The sequence below is a fragment of the Anser anser genome (assembly GCF_964211835.1).
Source record: "Anser anser genome assembly, chromosome: 3".
In the NCBI taxonomy this organism is placed as follows: Eukaryota; Metazoa; Chordata; class Aves; order Anseriformes; family Anatidae; genus Anser; species Anser anser.
In genome coordinates this window covers 40,176,533-40,197,338 of record NC_139722.1, presented here as the reverse complement: position 1 = coordinate 40,197,338, position 20,806 = coordinate 40,176,533, and the positions used below count along the sequence as shown (strand labels likewise).

The 20,806-nt window shown below is 45.5% G+C and overlaps 1 protein-coding gene across 3 annotated transcripts in view; it reads left to right on the top strand.

Moving 5' to 3' along the window:
- Positions 1 to 36: 36 nt before the first annotated feature.
- Positions 37 to 20,806, top strand: part of LOC310897348 (gamma-aminobutyric acid receptor subunit rho-2) — a 33,250-nt gene continuing 12,480 nt past the window's right edge. Inside the window, exons 1-4 of one of the 3 annotated variants that reach the window (XM_083830880.1) lie at positions 37 to 1,126; positions 7,188 to 7,294; positions 17,230 to 17,297; positions 20,576 to 20,799. In XM_083830880.1, coding sequence (XP_083687006.1) covers positions 942 to 1,126; positions 7,188 to 7,294; positions 17,230 to 17,297; positions 20,576 to 20,799 — 584 coding nt within the window. In that variant the 5' untranslated portion in view covers positions 37 to 941. Of the gene's footprint in view, positions 1,127 to 7,187; positions 7,295 to 17,229; positions 17,298 to 20,192; positions 20,494 to 20,575; positions 20,800 to 20,806 lie in introns of those variants that run through there. The other 2 variants (XM_083830882.1, XM_083830881.1) reach the window with 2 other exon arrangements.

Sequence of the window (20,806 nt, the reverse complement as noted above, 5' to 3'; positions counted from 1 at the left end):
GGCCTTCCTGCTCCTCGGGAAGCTTTGCTCTGAATGCACATCTCTTTTCCTAGAGCCACGCTGCTGTTCCAGTCAGATTGCTGCTCTTGTACCTGTTCCTCACACCTCTTGTGACCAGGGCAGATAAGTCCTCTGCAGAGAGGCCGTCTGTGGAGGTGCTGTTAGGAGAAAAAAAAAAAAAAAACTTACAATGGTTTCTGAAAACTGCTTCTCCATTGTGGTTAATAAAAGAGCTGCTTTGGAGCTTTTCGGCTTTATTTCAATTTTTTATTTAAAACAAAATACCTCATTGTACCAATATTTGTTTGAAAAAAACGAATAGTAATGGTAGCTATGATTTTATGTGAAGAGTCCATTGCATGTATAGGTACTTGGGGGCTTCTGTTTTTTAATTTTTCCCTAAAAGTTAACAATAAATAAAATCATTTTCAGTGGAAATAGCTCATCTTTTATCTTCAACAGCATAAACAGCCAGACTGACTAAACTGGACAATAAAATCTCCACTGGTGTAAAACCATGACAATGCGTATAGCATTGTGAAACGTACTTAGCTGAAATGTGGTGGCACAGTCGCTTCCCAGTTGAAAAAGTCACCATGTGAGCGAACAGGAAATCTGGAAAGCCTAATGAAAAGGGACAGCATGGTTTTACACAGTCTGGCAGAAGGATAGCACTGTCCTGAGATTAGGGGATTGAGCAAAAAGCTGGCGTGCCGAATTGCAGTTTTTATGTAATGGCTTTAGCAAATATCCTCTAGGACCCAGTGGAAATGTTTGGTGAGGCAAACTTTGGGAGCGATGGCCAATCGTTAAGCAAGTGGCGAGGGGAAAGCTCCGAGGGAGAAGCCCTTGAAAGCCTGTCTGAAATATGAAATCGGGAGCGCAGCGTTTCTGCTGCTGATCGCTGGCAGCCAGGCGATGCTGGAATTAGCGGCGGTTCGATGTTCAGAGCCGGGGGGACGCGTGCCACGGCAGCTTACGGCGGCACGGCGTGTCTAACCGTTTCCAGCAGCATGCCTTATTTCGCAAAACTCCTTTTGTTAATCTTTTGCTTGGTTCTTCTCGTGGAAAGCAGGAAGCACAGGAGGAGGAGGTGGACAAGCCAGCCAGAGGTGCAGAAAGCCAGGTACGGGTTATTATAATACCTATGTTTCTCTTCCTGCAGTGTAAAAGTACATTATTGCAGTACTAAAACCTGCCCTGTCAGCATCTGTGTATATAATGAGAACAGCTTCACAAATAACATTTTTGAATAGTTTTTGATACCATATTCACTTTTAACTGTACAAGGATGCAGTTAATGAGGCGGGTTTTGCAGATGCCTTGACAACTTCTGCGTGCTTTGTGGCGAAGGTGATCTCAGAGGTGTGTGAATAGCCCAGCTGCAGAGAGAATTCAGGGATGCTGAACATGAACAATGAACAGAGATGTTCAAATCTGCGTGTTCTTCAGCATCCGACCACTGCAAGTGTTTCCAGAGGAGGCTGTTTGCTGTCTGCTGGACTGCCTGCGCTGCTCATGTTCACTTGTGCTGTCACCTAACAACTTGAGGTGTTGCTTAGCATGCACGGCATTAATAACACACAAAATTACCCAGCAGTAATTCTAAATGTATTTTGAAAAATTGAGTGGAAATTAAAAAAATGTATATTTCAAAATCAAGCAAATGCACAAGAAAGAGTTAAAGGTCTTGGCAAACTTTATTAGATTTAACGTTGCTGAGATTTGACCAGAGGTTTACGTTAGAAAAGATAATCTTCCAAACCTGCCAGACAGCCCAAAGGATGTTATCCTTTTTTGTGGTTATGTCATCCAGGGGCAATTATATCTTACAAGACTGTTCATTGTTCTAAGGGCTCAAAAATAAAATTGGGTTAATCCTTATTAAATGGCTTCTCTATGGCCGTAAATCTTCATCTTTTTATTTATTTTGGTGTGGTTTTTTTTTTCTGCATTACACTGAACTTTTTTTATTTTAGAGGGAGTGTTAGTACTTGCACACATTGCAAAGAAATGTTGTGATACAACTGAAAGCAGAGAGTCCCTAATGTGTTCTTAGATTTATACAGCTTTTTGAAAAATACAGTAGTATATATGCTTTTAGTGACATAAATGTTATTAAGCTGAAACAACTAGGGCCTGATCCTGAAACCTGAAAGCTGTCTGAAGTTTTGCCAAAGATTTTAACAGAATCTCAATTATTGGATGAAATCTTTTATTTAACTGATTTTTTTTCTATTTCTGTGAAATATGGGGAAGTCAAGATGAGCGTTTTCTTTCAAACCATTCACATATGGTAGAGATCATCTACTTTGAAGTAACAAAATAGTGTGTATCCTTTTAAACGTGACTTTATCCAGAAGCAACACTATTCTCTGGCATAATAATTTATTTGAGTATTTTTTACTTTATTTAAATACAGCAAAGTAATGTACAATTTCTACGGTCCCATTGTTTTTGGGAAGCTGTAATAGAGTGGAGTTCAAAGTGCTGCTAAATTTATTTATATAGATGAATTTACTGTAAGGAATGACTGATAATATTTTGTTTCCTGTGAGATGATTTTAACGATCAGTTTTCCAGCCAGGTAAAACCTAAGGAGAACTATATGCCTGATACATATATTTACATTTCCTGTGCAAACAATGTACTTATTTAGAAGTATATAAAATCAAATATTTGGAAGTGGCAAATGTGAATGACATTTTAAATACAGAGAATTTTGTAATACTACCAAAACAAGTGTATGGAGCAGTGACATACATACCTTAAATTTCCAGTTTCATATAATAAATAGTGTCTAAGTCAGCAATGAACAGTGGCCTGTTCTAGTAAAAGCAAATAACAACCTGTTCCCATGCTGGTTTTCTAATCGTGTAAGAGAAATGAGAACAGCATCCTTATTTAATAACTGCATCACATCTTCTGCTTTGTATTTCTCTCGATGGCTTACCGTAAGGAATACGGTAGATTTATTTTACACTAGTGACTTAGCCAAGAAGATTTATTCCCGTGTTTGGGAGTCTGTGTTTGAGAAGTTTGGTATTTTGTGCCTTTTAAGGTGATATATCAACCTGCTTTGAAGCTTTTTATATTGTTTTGAGACTCTTAATTGAGCTGCATGAGTGCAGGCCTACCCTTCACTGCTTGAACACTTTGTAGAGGTTCTTGTCAGGGATCTTTGAGTGCTTGGCTTCGCTGCTCCATCCGGCTCTGGGTGTCTCTTTAGTGCGTACGGAGAAGTTGTTGAGCCTGCGCCTCCGCAGGAGGGGAACACGCTGTGGCAGAGCTATGGCTGTGAAGTTTGGAACCCAAATTAAGAAATGCCAACTTAACAGTTGCCTGTGCATCTTAATCTTTTCTTTTGCTTGATGTTAAATTCTGTGATGTGTTGTTGTTTTTTTTTCCTGTGGGAAGGGGACCTCATTCAGCGTGCTGAATTGGTAATGCTTCCTCAAGGAGCAGCTGCTCTCCTTTCCCTTACTCCTGCACCCCTGCCTCACGTTTCAGCCAGCAGAAAGGCTGTGTTTGAGCCAGAAGTTGCTTTCAACTTCTGTTAGCTAAAGACCTCCTACCAAGATTTTTGGAAGCAGTTAGCGATTTGGAGTATTTCATTAAATTTTCTGGGCATGCTACACCACCAGCCTTAGGCTGGGGCCCAGAAGCAGAAGACGACCACCAGGGCACGGCGGCACAAAGCTTGCTCCAAGCAGCAGCCCCCCGAGACAAGCGGTGTGCTGATCATGCCAAGAGGCTGCTGGTGGGTCCCCGTAGCTGCATCCTTTGGCCCTGTGCAGTGCTCGCCACCCAAGCAGCCTTTCGGCACTGGAAAAATGAGCATTATCGCAGTGCTGCAGCTTTGCAATTAAACATGCTAGTTTGCTTCAGCTTCTGCTGACGCAGGGGCAACTTGCACTGATGTCACAAGGAGGAAGGCGTGTGATATTTTTTTGTTTCTATGAGCCAAAGATGACACCTTAACTGGCAAGGGGCACGGGGAGAGGCAGGCAGATTGGATAGCCCTGCCCTGAAATAGCCAAAATAAAAGGCTGAGCGTTTTCAGCCTTGCAAGGGAGCAAGTCTGCGTGAAATGTCCTTGTGACTTTCACCCTCTGCTGAATGGATTTGGGCTTGGGTTTGGGCTGAATGGATTAGGAGGAGGCAAGGAGTGAAGGATTGCGGGTACACTTTTTTTTTTTTTTTAATTTTTTTTTTAATCACAGAATCGTAAGGGTTGGAAGGGACCTCAAGAGATCATCAGGTCCAACCCCCCTGCCAAAGCAGGTTTCCTAGAGCAGGCTGCCCGGGTAGGCATCCAGACAGGCCTTGAATATCTCCAGAGAAGGAGACTCCAAAAAAATCTTGATTTATTGTTGTGGAGAACAAACAAGAATGGATAGTATTGTGTCATCACCTTTAATAAACTAAAAACATGAACAGTGATGATAAAACAGGTTTATTATTATTATTTATTTATGGTTAAAAAAACGTTCTTCCTATTGCCAAGCAAAAATGCAGAGTCCTAAGCTGCTGACGTGTTGGGCATATGACCGTGCACATCTACGTGGGGCGTGCAGCATAATGGAGCGAGTAAATGTGGGGTGCTAATCGAGGGGTGAGTCTGTTGTTATGGCAGACATAAACTTCCACTGTACTTCCCTTTCCGTCTTCCAGGAGAACTTCGCAGCAGCCGTATGTGTGTGAGTTAGAAAAACAGGAGGTATTGTGCCTCTCCTGGTGCTGGGTTGCTGCAGCTCCTACACAAAGTAAATTAAGCCTTCAGCTTTATTTTTATTTATTTTTTTTTTCTTCAGTGAAACCGTAAGATAGTTTTCCAAATCCCAGTAGGAAATAGGATAAGAGGAACCAGCATGCTGTGACAACAACAACAAAGTCAGGGCCTGGATCAACTAAAGCTTTATTAAATATTTCTTTAAGTTTTCTACTCTTCACCACGAGCTACCACCTCGACCACGAGCTACCATCTCGTTGTGGCGAATGTCAACATTAAATTCCACAGAGGGAGGTGCAGGTCTCTCCGAAGCCCTGGTGCAGGCGCTTGTGCCACACCAGCGCTTAAATTTACTTCTTAAATTTACTTTCAGCCTCTCCACTTTAAGTGGTTGCCTTATGCCCTGCAACGCAAAGACTGTTTCCACTTTTTTTAAGCTCTTTATCTTATTCTGAAAAGTCCCGAATGTCCATATGGGTGCCCAGCTCTTGCTTGAATCCTGCTAAGCTGTTGTGTGTGATGCGTCTTGTGCCATCAAAATTTAATTTGGGTCGGTGTGTCTGGCAACATGGAGAGGATCTACCTTACACAGTTGGGAACAATTATGGGCAAAAGTGGTTAGAAAGGAAAATGTAAATAAACGTAGGGCAATAATGGAGAATCCTTCACAGAAACTTAATGAGAAGCCTGTCCCCTTCTCTTTCCTATAAACAAGAACAAGAACAAGAACTTGCAAAGGCAATTTTATTGAGCTCATCCCATGTGAGTGAAATGTAAACAAGCAATAAAATTATATATGAAAAGCCTGGGAAAAAAAGTGCAAAGAAGGTGGGTGGCTTTAAATGAACAGTCATAGACTACAGAAAGCATATAAAGAAAGCAGAAAGAAACCCTGGCAAACCTATAATCAGATATGTTAAAGACAGTGAGCACTGGATTTACTCTATTAAAAATCTTTGTAAAAGGTTTAAATGGATTCGTAATTAAATGACAGACCTCTACATCTGTAAATTTTGAATCATCCGAGAGGTACAGTGCAGGGATGGGCAGGACCTGGTGATTGTGTGGTGGCTGTTAAACACAACCCCTTTCTCAAGAAGCTCCTGAATATCTCCGCGTTCTCCCTAAAACATTGCCCGGGTCCCCAGCCCCTCTGCCCACAGAGTTTTCTTTGCTACTCCTGTGTGCCCTTTGATGGTTTTAAATGGGTTGATGGGAGCCTGGTGCTTCCGGGAGGCTGTGCCATCGATTTACACGATGGCCTTACGATGCTGTCAGCGTTTTTTGTACAGCATGTGGTCCAAAGTTTTATCAGAGTGTTTATTGCTTTGTTCCTGTTGTTTATTTTTCACTCTTTGGATGGAGAGGTTGCACTGGGCAGTGTCTCACCACTATGGCGTCTTTCCACGGTGGTTAAAGTTGAGCAGACACGGTACGATCGTTCATCGATGACAACTTGCAGGAGCAGCAGGGTGGACTGCTTTGTCAGCAGCCCTGGGTTTTCCAAAAAATGCATCATGATTTGTATTTTAATGACTCCTGAGCACATGCACAGGCTTCCCACAGCCATGTTTATAAGAGTGGAGATTGTTTTGTAAGGTCTGAATTTTTGATCAAGATTGAAATCCTAATTTACTCTCACTTTTTGTACCTGTTAGAGTAGTCCCTTCATTTTTTCCTCCAAGATATTTGTTCCTTATCAGACAGTAATATTCCTCCCACACAGGTGAATGCATCTTAACCCCTTTGTATATAGTTCTTTTTATTTATTGTTTTTAATAAATAAAAGCCACTTTCAGTAAGTGGCTGACACGTGGCTAATTGTGTCAATATTTACAGCTGTGTCAGATCTTATGCCCCCCAGCAATGGGGTTGAGGAATTTAATGGTTCAAGCCCTCCTTCCTGCACCACTGGGGCACGGCCAGGGCTGCTGAGTGGGGTTTTCTGAAAGTGCAAGCAGCATCTGCCTGCTGCTTACTTATCCACTTCTGCCACTTCAGTGGCTTTTATCAGAGGCTTGCTTTCGTCCTTATTCTATTGTCCTCATATAATCTCTGATCTTCAAATAAAAAGTCGATTATTTTACACCTCCCCCCAAATATTCAGAAAAATGAAGCGTATCTTGCTGACTTCTTTACATAAAAACTCTATTTTCCTGCTGCCACGGAGGGAAATGGGTGATTTTGTCACTGTTTAAAGCCAAAAGAAAAAGCTCTGTGTCTGCACCAGCAGCCGATACTCATGGGGCAGATAGCCCCAGAATAACGTATGGCACTGTGTGACCCCTACCAAAAAATCAGCTTTCTCATGGTACTGTAGCACTGGTACCTATCCAAGTCACAGCGGTGCTTCCCTCCCTGGGGCTGCTCCCACGAAGCTGCACCTCCTGCTGACAGCCTTAGCAGGGACCGTGAAACCTGCCAGGGGGAAATCAGCCACTGCTCTCTCTTCCAGCCACATCTATAAGAAGAACCACGACGTGACCAAAACTCGGAAAGGAAAGACGGAGCAGCTTCTCAGGGTCGATGACCATGACTTCACCATGCGGCCGGCTTTTGGAGGTGAGAAAAAAAGCATTGCTGTTAATTTCATGCTCAATTATTAAAAATAATAATAATAATTCCTGTGACCAGATGGCTCTCCCTTACACCGTGTGAATGGGGAGGATGTGGGTGGTTTCAGGAGATACCTCCAGGCGGTTCAGAGGGGCCTCACCCCCTCCCCATCGCCTTCTGTGCTCCATGCAGCTGCACTCCTTCCTGCTGCTAATGCAAGCTCCTTTTGCTAGTGTTCCCCGGAGTCTTCCTAAAAGGTATTTCTCTCTTTTGGGAAGATAACCAAGCTGCAGGTTTTAATGTCCACTTGTAGTTGTGAAGTCACAATGAGCTTCCCAGTTGTCTTGGTTGAATTGCAGTAATGAGCTCGTTAGGTGGGTCACATTGCTAGGAAAAAATGAAGTATTTTTGTCCAGACAAAATCTTGTCTCGGATTCCACAAGAGCAGCCACAAGGTCAGTAGGGAGGCCTCCATCACCTTTGCTTCTGTCTTGTGTTGTATCCAGCTACTGGAACGTGCTCTCCTGATCTTTCTAGGGTCACTACGCAGATGTAGGAGGTCGCTACTGCAGATGTAGGAGAGTGCCAGAAAATGTACTTGAATGAAAAATGTGGTAATACACCAGCAAGAAAATCCTTCTTGGCCTCCTTTTCTGATTAGATCAATAACCAAGCCTCTCCAGAGCTAAGGACAGCTTTCTAAAGCTTTTGCTGAATGGCTGATACTGCGTCCTTTGTCATCAGCCTTCTCAAAGGAAGCACAATGTTCCCCTGTCCAGCTGGTCCCACAGGAATTTGTATTATCCGCCTGGTGTTTAGAACAGAGCTTCTCTGACCTGCCTGTTTGTGCTGGAGAAGAGATGCTTGCCATCCCATAGAGCTGATGTGCTGATCTGACAGCACAGCGCTGTCCCCATGCTCACAGTTTGTGTTTCTCCAAACTCCAGAGTTCAAAATCCATCATCAGCAGATTTCTCTTTTTTTTTTCTCTGTACTTTACTAGCAAGTGGCATTCCAGTCTGCCCATTGGAGGTGGTTCTAAATAACCAGTAGTAAACTTGATCTGCTATTTCCCAAGTAGAAGTTTGCCTTAAATTGTTCTCGGGGTATAATATAGGGAAATCTCCCCTGGGGGGTTTGGTGACAAAGCCAGACATGCAAATCCACCTCTGGGCTAAGGTCTGGGAGCTGGCTCTGGAGGCACTGGGCATCCCAGCTCCTTTAGAGGTGGCTGCACGTGCTGCTTAAGGTGGGTCTCTCCACCAGCTGGTTAGGGAAAGAGAGATCATGGCTCAGTGGTGGTATTTCCTCTCCAGCCAGGTTGTATGCAGTTGTAGGTGCTGGGTGGACAGAACCATGCACTGGTAAACAAAGACACAAAAATATATATAGAGAAAATATTTCTAGTGGTCCAGACAGCAGAGAAGAGCTTCAAAGCACATGCCTCAAAAACATTAGAAAACCAAATCATTAGAGATTGGGATGCTGTGAGCATCCCAGTGATGAAGGGACTGGAACACCTCCTTCAATGAGAAAACGTTGATAGCTCGGACAGTTCAGCCTGAGGAAGAGGAGGCTCAGGGGGGATCTCATCAATGTATAGAAATACCTGAAGGGGGGGGGGTGCAAAGAAGATGGGGCCAGGCTCATCTCAGTGACGCCTAGTGGCCAAACAAGAGGCAATGGGCACGAACTAGAACCCAGGAGCCAGCATTTAAACACGAGGAAGCCCTTCTTTACTGCGCAGGAGTCGGAGCACTGGCACAGGTTGCCCATAGAGGTGTTGGAGCCTCCTCCTTGGAGACCTTCAACAGCCACCTGGACGTGGTCCTGGGCAGCCTGATCTGGGTGTCCCTGCTGGAGCAGGGGCATGTTCAAGATGACCCCCAGAGGTTCCTTCCAACCTCAGCCATGCTGGGACCCTAGGGGATGATGAGGGGTTTTGTTCTGCTGTGCTGATGGTGTAGGTTTTCATGTCCAGTGTCATCACTGCACAGTACTTCTGCAAATACCACATTTTTACTGTTTTTCAGTGTCACGGAGCCCATGAGGATTATCTCTGTGCTCAGCTGACACCAAGCAGACATTAACACGAGGTGTTTTGCTATGCACTGTGAGTTCCTTCAGTTTTTTGCTGCAGTAATGCCACTCAAACTGTAGTCTGACCTGCACGTGGAAAGAAGGCCTTTGTACCGCAGCAGTGGTGTAGAAGAGCCCGTGGGACACGTGTGACTGCAACTGGCCACTGCCCTGGGACATCTTCTGCTCTCTGAGGGCAGCTCAGGCACCATGGCCTAACGGAGAGTCCGTCCCAGTGGAGCTGCACTGGGGCTGTGATGTTAAGTTCCAAGTGGGAAAAAGCAGCTCAACTGGAAAAAACAAACAAATAACATCATAAGGAAATTGTGAGTGATGTTAGACCATCAAAAATTTCCAGTACTGTAAATGTGATGGTTCTGAAGCTTGGTGAAATAATGTACTGCTGTTAGCCTCCAAAATTTTTGGTGGATCAGCCTACAACTTCATGACTGAGCTTTAAAAAGGGGATGGAGCCTGTAGCTGCATTATCATGCCCACGGTGACTCTTGCTGGTCTGCAGAGGGCAGCCAGCAAGCAGCCAGCCCAACACAGCTGTGACCAGGCTGTGCGAGACGAAACAGAAGAAAAACATTAGAGGAAAGCGAAAGGCTTTTCAAGAACGACTACCTTTTGTGAAGAGCCAGCGAGCAGGCGAGCGTTGTGTAAGTTGTGTTGTTAACAGCCCAGTGAGCACCGCTGTCCCGCCTGCTCTCAGCCCATTAGAGGCAGGCCATTGGGTACAGTGGTAAATGACAAAGATTTTTGCTTTGCTGGTGCTCAAAGTAGTCTCCGTAGCCTAAAATAGACTGTGTGTGGTTTGACCCTTGGGGAGTTATCTCCATGTCAGTGACCTTGTACGAGCTAGCAGATGTTCAGGTATTATTTACAAATATTAATATTTAAAGATTATGTAAATGTTTGTTTTGCTGCCTTCCTTGAACATCCATTTTAAGCATTTCATCTATGACATCTCATATTTTACAGGGAGCTTGTGAATAAGCAGCTTTAGATGATACTTAAAATAGCTGTATCTTCTTTGCCTAGGAGCAGCCCCGTGCTGTACTTTTATCACATTTCTTCGTAGCCTGATAGCCTACCATCGGCCTGTCCTCGCTGCCCTCTGTGGGCAGTATTTCCATCAGGACGGATGAAGGGTGGGGTGAATGAAGCATCATCCGTTCACTTGGGGTTTGTGTCACGAATACTGACACCATAGGGCTGGAATAAAACTCACCTCTCCCTCAGTGACAGGCCATCGGCGAGCCATGTGGCAGCTGCTGGGTGCATGAAGGCCCCAGACATAATACACACACACGTGTGTTATGTATACACAAACACGCAGGAACCCTGAAGACTTTTACAGCCTGTGGATCTCTTAGGAACATTTATAAGACTTCAGGCATTTGCAAAATCCCTGGCAGCAGAAAAAAGTCTCAAACCCGCTTGTTTCACATGTAGATATTTTTATCTCGGGGCCTAAGTCTGCCTCAGTCCTTCACAGATAGAGGAGGGGACGGAGAGACCGTCTCAGAGAAACACACCAAGCCTTTGAAAACACTGCCAAAGAGATAAATGAAAGAGATGTCACAAAGCTTTAGTCTCATAACAAGAGGGGAAAACTGTCTCCAGGCATTTTTCACGGTGGTTGGCACGTTTCCCCCAATCTTCCAAAACCATTTTTTTTAACAGTGTTAAAAAAAAAATAAACATCATGTTTGTGGCCAGCGTCTGCTTCTGCTGTGTGGGGAACTGACTGGCCCTTTGCAGCTTTCTTCCTGCTCCTCAGTGGGTGGTTTTAGGGGCTGAGACGCTGGGATGTGACAGGCTTTGACATTAGACACCTTCTGAAGTTGTTCCTCAACGGGACTTGTGGAAACTTTCTGTGCTCCCTCGAGAGGTTAGCCCCAGACTGGATGTTCTGTGTAACCCGGGACAGAGTTTGGCATTCAAATGGGAGTTTTTGCAAGGTGAATCAAGCCACAAAGTCATCTTGGTGTCAGAATCCATCCAAAATGGTGGCTTGTTGTGTCTGAGCTTTGGGTTGGTCTGTCCTCCTCATCTGACCACTGACCCACCCAAAATGGTGGCTTATGTCTGAGCTTTGGGTTGGCCGTTCTCCTCATCTGACCGCTGAATGCAGGTGCAAAGGCAGTCTTCTGTAAAGGTCTTCTGTATTGGATCTTTGCTACAGACAGCACCTAAGCTGAACGTTTAGTGGCTTTTGCTGAAAGTAGGTCACAAAACGCAGCACCTTTCTGCAGAGGGAAGAGAAATGAGGGAGTGCTCTCACCACTGGTCCTCAGGATATCAGGTTGTGAGCGTGGCAAAGAAATAAAGGCCTTTAAAGCCACAAACACCTTGACAGGCTGGCTCCTCAGTATCCTTCTAATACCCAAGTTTGGCATGAGGCAAAGACACTGTCATGAGGGAATTTAGAGAAATAAGATGTTACTGGGGCAGTTTTGGAAGGTGTACATCTACAGTGATGGGGTGTAATGGGGCTCTGTCATATCATAGAATCACAGAATGGTTTGGGTGGGAAGGGACCTTACAGACATCTAATTCCAGCCCCCTGCCATGGGCAGGGACACCTCCCACCAGACCAGGTTGCCCAAAGCCCCATCCAGCCTGGCCTTGAGCACCTCCAGGGATGGGGCATCCACAGCTTCTCTGGGCAACCTGTGACAGGGCCTCACCACCCTCTGAGTGAAGTATTTCTTCTCAATGTCTAATCTAAACCTACCTTTTTTTAGTTAAAAGCCATTCCCCCTTGCCCTATCACTCCACTCCCTGACGGAGTCCCTCCCCAGCTTTCCTGGAGGCCCCCTATAGGTACTGGAGGGCCCCTATGAGGCCTCCCCGGAGCTTTCTCTTCTCCAGGCTGAACAACCCCAGCTCCCTCAGCCTGTCTTCACAGGAGAAGACATATCACAAGTAAATGCTAAGTGCTCTCATCAGCCTCAATTTGTGCTGCAGGTCACTTAAATCCCCTCTCAACGGGCAAATGTAAATATCTTCTTCAAAAAGATGATGTCTAATTTTCAATTTTTGATGTTAATATTGTCAAATTTGCTGATGACTTGCATGAGTGTCTTGAGGTTGCTTAGAAGCTGCCACTGTGCTGTGTTTGAGATGCAAGGGGAATACTTTATAGATGGATAGATGGGTTCATTTCTGTATTGTAAGTAAGAGTCTGACTTTTTTTTTTTTTGTTCTTCTTCTTTCTGGCTGTATCAGTCCTGCTGAATTAGGATTTGTGTTATGCAAGATATTGCTGTGGACAGTGATGGAGATGACTGATGTTGATATGTATGCTTTTTCTGGAAGAAATGTCAAGGTTATACAATTTATCCCTAGACCTTGATCTATAAATACTTGAACTCATGTTTAATTTGAATAACTCCATGAATTTGGCTGACGCTTCTCAGAGACCCTTCAACATGCTCTGCAAACTTTGCTGAGCTGCAGGCTTTGAGCAAAGCAGCCTTGCTTCCTCTTTTCAGCTAAATCCACCACTTTTGCAATGGATCCATTTAGCTTCCTGCCCAGCAGCACTTGTGCTAAACAGGAACCTGAGCTTTGAGATTCTTCCAGTGTCACACTGTCCAGGTCTTTTCCTGCTTGCAATCTCCAAGCTGATCCCTTTGTATTTCCTCTCTCTGAAGAAAAAAAAAAAAAAAAAAAGACTAAATATTGTGTATGACAAGTAAACACTAGCTGGTGAAGACTTTTTTCCTTCTGGTGCTATAATCCAAGTTACTTGTCCTCCGTATACCTGCTCAGTGTGCCAGGTGCAATCTCAGCTATTCTTTTCCCTTCCCATTCACACCTTCCTCATCCTCTGCTCCCTTCCAATAAAGAGATTTTGTCAGTTTAGTCATCCTTTATGGCATCCTTTCGGTGAGGAATCTGGGGAAGAACCTAGAGCCCCAATGGTCAAACAGTTTAGATTGCAGACACCGTACAACCTGAGCAAGTGCAAACTTTATAAATCATCTCCTCTGCGGGCTGAACTGGGGGGAGTTGCAGGGATGCCTCCAGAGTACCAGTAAGAGAAGTGCATATCCCTCGCGTGCCTGATGTTCTGTCTCTCACTCCCCCCTCTCTGCCTACACAAGTTAGCTTGTGCTGCACGCCGCTCCTTTTGCACAGTGCATCCTCTGATGGTTTGTGCCGCCTGCTTGCTTTCGCTCCCCAAGCACCATCTTCCTCCTCTCACCCTTGCAGTAACACTGACAGCAGTTAGCATCAATCGTCATTCGCATTAATTATCATTATCAGTTATAGCCATCACCTGGTGAAGGGAATTGGTGAATTGTCCTTCACTCTGCCCAGCCCAGCCTCTTGTTACAGACTCCTCCATGGGGTCTCGGAGTCTCAGCACCCCCTTCTTCCTGTTTATGTGCTTTCTCATCACTTTGGACCCACGTGTTGAAAGAGGAGTAGGGAGAAGGGAAAACCAATGGTTTCTCCTGCTGCTTGTAGTAGGAGTGTGCTAAAGAAAGGCAGAGTAAACATTTCCACTGATCAGTAAGTTCTACAGTGTCATCTTTGTACTGAGTTAAGGGTTTCATGTTTGAGCACAGAGTTCAAACAATTTTTCCATCTCTGTTCTACTCCCTGTTTTATCATCCATCAAATTCATAGTTAATTGCAGGGAAGAAAAAAGTAAAACCACTTTCACTGATGTACAACACACCTAACCCAGCCTCAAGTCTCTTCTTTCCAAGGCTTTCCAGACTGTTCAACTGTACACTGGCTTCACTTCATTTTAACAAACTGTAAATAATAAATTGTCATGGCAGCTTCAGGCTGAACCTTGGACTTTTCTCTTGCAATGAGGTACCTGCTGCTTATCTAGGAGCTGAGCTGAGCATTTGTTGCAGGAACATGAAAAAAGAGAATTGTCTCTTCTGAACATGGACATGGTGTTTTATCTTCAAGTGCAGATAGGGAAGGAATAGAAGAGAGGGACAAGTAAGTACCAACGTGGCAGGGTTCTTCTGTTGTTGGTGTTCTTTCTGTTTTTAAGTCTATGATTAGCGCTCAGTCAAGCGTGGAAATTGCAGCAGTAAATAGACTTTGGATGGCTGGCAATTTCCTGAAAGAAGGCTAAATTAAGCATCCACACGCAGAAAGTGCCTCTTGCAGTCTGGAAGCTGTGGGGTGTAAGATAGGCAGGGTTTGTAGTGAGATGTAACGTCACTTCTTAGGTGAACTGAAAGGACCAGAAGTAATAAACTGACTCCTTAAAAACAACCCTCAGAGAACTCAATTGCTTGTTAAGGCTTATCTTCCTCCACAACTACTCGACTGAAGAGGACAGAGCTATTGGCACAGTATTTCCACTTAATGAAGCCACTGCTATCTCCGGCCACACCAGGAGATGACAAATTTATGGTGTGGCAGAAGGGTCAGGTGCTGGTCATTGTCTGCGGGATGGCACGCTGGGAATGACACAGCTACAGGGGACCTAAGACATTTCTCCTCCCAAGGCAAGGAGCAAGTCAGGAGGACTCGTGACAAGGGTGCCAAGGAAAAGATCTCTGATTTTGCCGTGGATTTGCCTCTCTCTGATGAGTTATGACAAACTGAGAAGGAACCCAATGGCTGATGAGCCCTCATGTCCTGTGGCCAGATTGGTAGGAATTGGGCACATTTCCTGGCCTAGCAGGCATGGACTGGCTCATAAGGAGCTGAGCCAGTGCCACCAGACAGAAGGCTTGTTGACCCTCGTCTTCCCCCATGCTTGTCTCCTCTGGCCCCAGTGGCCAGCTTGGGCACCTGGCAGGTCTTTCCCAGAGCTGACTCAAGTCACTGATTCAGAAGAAAATAGTCCACTTGTTGCTCGTGATGTTGGTTTTGGATGGGTTAATTTTCTGTGGGCTGGTGAGTTCAGCCACACTCTGTGTGACTTCACCCTCCTCTGAAAGCTGTCACTGGTGTAATCTGGGGACCTGTTCCTACCTGTTAAATGAGCACTCGTAGACTGAAGCCTTGTGTAAAAGAGGAAAAACATCAGCACTTCTCAGCCCTGCTGCTGGAAGCAGTTGTGACACCACGTCTGCGTTTCAGCACCTGATGCAGGCAAGGGCTTTGTGGGTTTTCCCAGTTTCAGGGATTATGTGGGAGAAAGAGAACCGAATACGGACAGGGAGACAATTTCCTCGGCCTCCAGTGATTCCTTGTGTATAAGCAACTAAAATGGAGCTGGGAAAGGGAGCAAGATGGGCTTGTCATGTTGGAGCGAAAAATCCCAGAGAAGTCTCTGGGTTCCAGAGAAACACACCAGTGCTGATTAGCTGGAATTTATCCTCATCAGCTGCTCAGATTTGACCAGCCTGAATTGTCACTCTTGGACTGTGAAAAGTAAATGTTTCTTGCAAACCCTCTTCTGCTTGAAGAAATACCACCAAGATGTGAATAGGAAAAAACAAATGTTTGCTGGCATGTTTTCAAGCACGAAGTGCACAGCAGTGTGTCTGACTGTGACATGCAGGCATTTGTAAGCATTTAGGAGTCATCTGAAAGTGCTGGGCTGACCGTGTTTCAGCTTCACTGCCAGGGGCAGCAGCCACTTAAATTGGGATTGGTGGTGCTGAGGAGCCTGATCCTGCTTCACAGGGCTTTCTTCAGTCTGCCTGTACCCAGCCCAGTGCCAATGGACCGTGCAGATATAGCGTGTGAGCTGCGTGTGTGGAAGGGGGATGGTGTCACCGTCGGCATGCTCTGCTGTAATTTGGTGAGGCTGGCTTATCAAAGCCCCAGCAAAGTCTGCATCAGGGACAGCAGGAGTAATCACCTTGTCTCATGGGCTTTGCTTTTTCCCTTTCCCTCCTGAATCCAGGCTGGCACTCCCTTCTCCTCCAGCAGAGGAGAACGTAAGGCTCTGCTCAAAAGCCCAGGAGATGCGCAGGCGCCTGCGTGCACTGCTGCAGATATGGGAGCAAAATGGATGGCAGCTTGCAAGAGTCCACTGTCTTCTCAGCACAGCAGTTCTTCAGCTGCCTTTAGGTGTATGGTGTATACAGAGCATGGAAATGGTCTTGAGGAAGATGCTGCTGTAGCTAAATGCATGCAGCAGGCTCTGCTATGCCAGTCTCAGGGCAAATGTTGATCTAGAACCAGAAGAGGACTGTGGTCCCTCTTACTTATCATGTAGCTTCTGACCAGGCTCAACATTTAAGTCCTAAAAATCCTTGCAAACCTTCATGAAGGCCACCATAGTTCTTAGATGCCTCGTTTCTGCTGGGCAAGTCCCACACGTGTCTGCAGAGCTGCAGCAGTCTACAGTGAAATTTTGATGCAAGGTTTCTAGGAGCAGAGGATTTTCCATTTATTTTGGGCTGCTTTCTGCTCATTTACTTTTTGTGAATTCTCTGGTTGCTAATTTTAGGACAGCTGCGAAAAACTCTTAACACCTTCAGTGGGTCGTAAGGATGAAAATGGTGATGGGCCCTTGAGAGATTAATGTGGCATGTGTTGTTAAGAAATGAGAAACCCACAGGGAAGATCTCATTGCTTGCACCTTTTCCCTCTCAGCTCCCTGTTCTTGGGGCTAAATTTGCTTGCGTAAAGATGTAAAATTTATAATGAGATGGCTCAGCTTTTAAAAACAAATGCAGATATTTTATCCAACCTGGACAGAGTGCATGCTAAGGGGAAGGGAACTGAGCATTGCACAAGGGCCTCGCACTGCTGTTATTCACTGACTTTGCTCCCTGGCCCCCTCTTCAATAATCATGGGCAGGAAAGTATACCATAAGCTCAGAAATGTTTTGCATGCTACCTTGTAGTGCTAATTAAATGCAGATGATGTAAAAGAATAGTTATTTACATATATAAATCTCATTCTCCTACAGGCCCTGCAATTCCTGTTGGGGTGGATGTGCAAGTTGAAAGTTTGGACAGTATTTCTGAGGTTGACATGGTACGTAATCCTCTTTTAAGGCTCGATTATTCCTAGCCACAAAAAGTCCCTCCCACCTGAAATTCAACGGGTTTCAGATTATTGGTCACATGAAAGTGATGGCGGCGTTTGGCAAATACGAAGAGACTTGCTAAAACCAGATGGTGATTAAAGGCTTATCTCTGTACCTTCAGATAAAGATTAAAACTACAAAGGAAAAAGGGACTGTAAATAGGAGAATAATCAGTGTTATGAAGACTCTATCACAACTAAAAAATTAAACAGCTGCACATGAATATTTGAAAGTGTATGGTCAAGTTCATGTAAGCCATGCTATTTGCAAGAGCTTTCTTCCTTAGGGAAACTTTGTGTTCATTTGCTTCAAATGCATGATTCGAGGAGGTGCATTAGAAAAATAAATTGGTATCATAGATGATAATGAGCTGCCTCTGCGTCTTCATCACTAGGAGTAACCTTGCTGGGACACATGGCTGGGAACCGTCAGTGGGGAGCTTGAACCACTTCTGCCAACTGGAATTTGGTGTGGGGGAATAACTCTTCAGTCACCATCCCTGTTCACGAAATTTGTACCGAGTTCAGCTGCGATTCAGTATCTTTGGTTTTTATTACTTAAAAAAAGGAAGCGATATAGGCAGTTTAACCCTCAACAGGTTTCAAGGTGTTTTTAGTGAAAGGAGCAAGCATTTTCATTTTGTTTGGTTGGATTTGGATATAGGAAGTGGAATAAAAAGACTGAAAGGGAAGTGGGAAGGGGAACATAGAGGAGAAGAGGAAGGTTCTTGGTTCTTTCCTCCTCCTGCTGTTTCCTCCTCGTTCTTGGGCGCCCTATCTGGAGGTGTCCAGGCAAAATATGATGACCTCAAGGAAGAGCTTTAGGTTGCTATTGCAATGCAGTTACATCTTCATCACAAGAACGGGGCTTGCCTGCCTGGCTATTGAAAGAGAGAGTTTGGGGGATGCACGCAATGAAGCATATGGGAGGGAGCTGCAAGCACGGGAAAAGGCTGTTGCAAGATTTGGAGCATTAATGTATCAGGATAATGTCACAGCAGCACAGAGTCCTATGTAGTGCAAGCAAATAGCTTTCAGTGTTTTCTCTTAGGAGCGTCTGATTTCAGCAGAAATCTTGCCTGTCAGAAAGTTGTGAGGTCAGCTCTCTTTCCCTTAGCTGTCTACAATAACTCTGCATCCCATTTTCCCAGCGCAGGACAAGCACTTTCCACAGCAGTTGCTGATTTGCATTTGGGGTGGAAGGACGCCTTGCAAGGTCAGCCTGGGTTACCTTAGTTTGTTTTTTCCAGCGGTCTGTCCCAGCAGGTGCGTGGGTGTTTGCGGAGAGGACAGCAAGCTGTCCGCATGGGCAGGGATTTGGGCTGGCTGTGTCTGCACCAGGCTGCTCTCCCCATCTCCACACTGTAGGCAGGGCTTGTCTGAAGCCCTCTGAAGGTTAGTGGTCCTAGAAATTGGTTGGCCTTGGTCAGGCAGCCTTTGCCTACCGCAGCTTTGGTGCCAAGAAGCAACCAGACTGAAGTATCATCATCTACAACCTGCTGCACCTGAAAGACAGTGCAAGAAAGCAGCCACGGCTGGTTAAAGCATGTGGTATTAAAAATGGTACTGGTCCATCCAGCACCGATGGACCAGTGATAAGTGATAGTGGGGGATGCTCTCAAGGCTGCCCAGAGCATGGCACAAACACAAAATGTGCTGCCAAATGCAAGGCTCACTGGATGCTCACTGTACCTCCAGCAGGTATTTATCGTTCTCTTGGTTCTCTACAAAACCTGTTTCCTAAGGGACTTTCCTACTCATGGGCTGTGAAATAACCCCCTTGTTTCAGTTTGTACCTAGCATGCATGCTGGTCAGAAGGGAACAAGCTGCCAGTGACTGCAAGCAGCTTTGTTTGACTCATGCTGCAAGAAAACACCCATCGGTTGGAGGCCCCCAAGGCACTGCGTCCCTCTGTCCGTCCATATCACAGCCAGGGGCTTACCCCTTTTATCCTTCTTGTGTAAATGGCACGGACTCCTATGAAATCATCAGTCGTGCCTCTTCCTTGCTGTCCATCTTCCCAGCTGTGGCCAAGCTGATGAGCTTTCCTCCCCCAGCCCCCGAGGCTGACTCCTCCAGTCAAAGTCCTCAGTCCTAACAAAGCCCTGCTGGGAGCAGCAGTTGCTGGAGATGTTTGGAAATGGTTTTTTTGGGACTGTGGTTGGAAGGGGAAGGTGGCCAGTGTCTGGTAGGGAATGGGAGCAGGCAGTATCCCTTCGGGAAGCAGAGATGGAGGATGCAATTTTCCTGAGTAGGACAATATCCCACCAAATATCCCAGTCTGCTGTGGTGGGGATGTGCATGTGGGCGAGCAGAAGTGACCCTCTGGTGGGTCTCCACTGTGGTCAGAGAGGAAGCTGGGGTGTCTGCCAGCTTTGCAAATGTGTATATATTGATATATTTGATATATTCCTGAAAAACCCATAGGCAGTGTGAGACTGTTGCCAGAGAAGCCCTCTGAAATGGAAAGTTGGGTTAAATGGTGGCTTGTCGTCAGCAAAAGGAGGAGGTGGTGGTGGTTTTAAAATGCATTTGCTGAGTGGTTAGGAAGAGATCTGAGCCTGGGCTGCTGCTTGCCCAGGACTGACAGCTACAGCTCCCGTAACCACTTGCTTAATTGGGAATATAAAGAAAAAAGTGTATTTGATCTCTCGGCATAAAGGAGTAAATGCAGCTCTGAAAGCAGCAGCTGCCAGGTTGGGATCAACAAACAGATGTTTTCTTTCATGTGGCTGCAGCTCCTGCCCCCTCGATGAGCTTAACAGAGAGCTTTATTTATACGCTTGTTTGGTGGGGAAAACAGTTCCCCCGCTCGGCTGCTGTTTGCAACAATTCAGTTCTTTCAGGGATGAGTTACATAGCATTTAGCCTGACCATTAAGCTTATTGCGAAAGGTTTTCCTCTCCAACATACTCGCAGGGCCATAGTCCTTGAAGATAATTTTGCGGGGATTGAAGAATCCTTCCAGCAGGGCAGTGCTTCTCTTGGGGCTTGTTTGTGTCTCCTTTAGGACTGCTACAGTGCAGTGGCTTTATGTCTTGTTTTGGCCGAAATTATTTTGTCAGGACTATCTATTCACAACGAGCGCTGCTCCAGAAAATAAACAGAAGTCCAGAGGGGATGGATTTCATCTGCCTGGTGGGAGTGAGTTTCCTTTCCGGTGTGTTTTAGATGTGAAAAGCAGCACTGACAGCCCTCTTTCTGGTTCTCTCCCTCTTTCCTGAAGGACTTCACCATGACCCTGTACCTGAGGCACTACTGGAAGGATGAGCGCCTCTCATTTCCCAGCACCACCAACAAGAGCATGACCTTCGACGGCAGGCTGGTGAAGAAGATCTGGGTCCCGGATGTCTTCTTCGTGCACTCCAAAAGGTCCTTCATTCACGACACGACCACGGACAACATCATGCTGCGAGTCTTCCCCGATGGGCACGTCCTCTACAGCATGAGGTAAGGG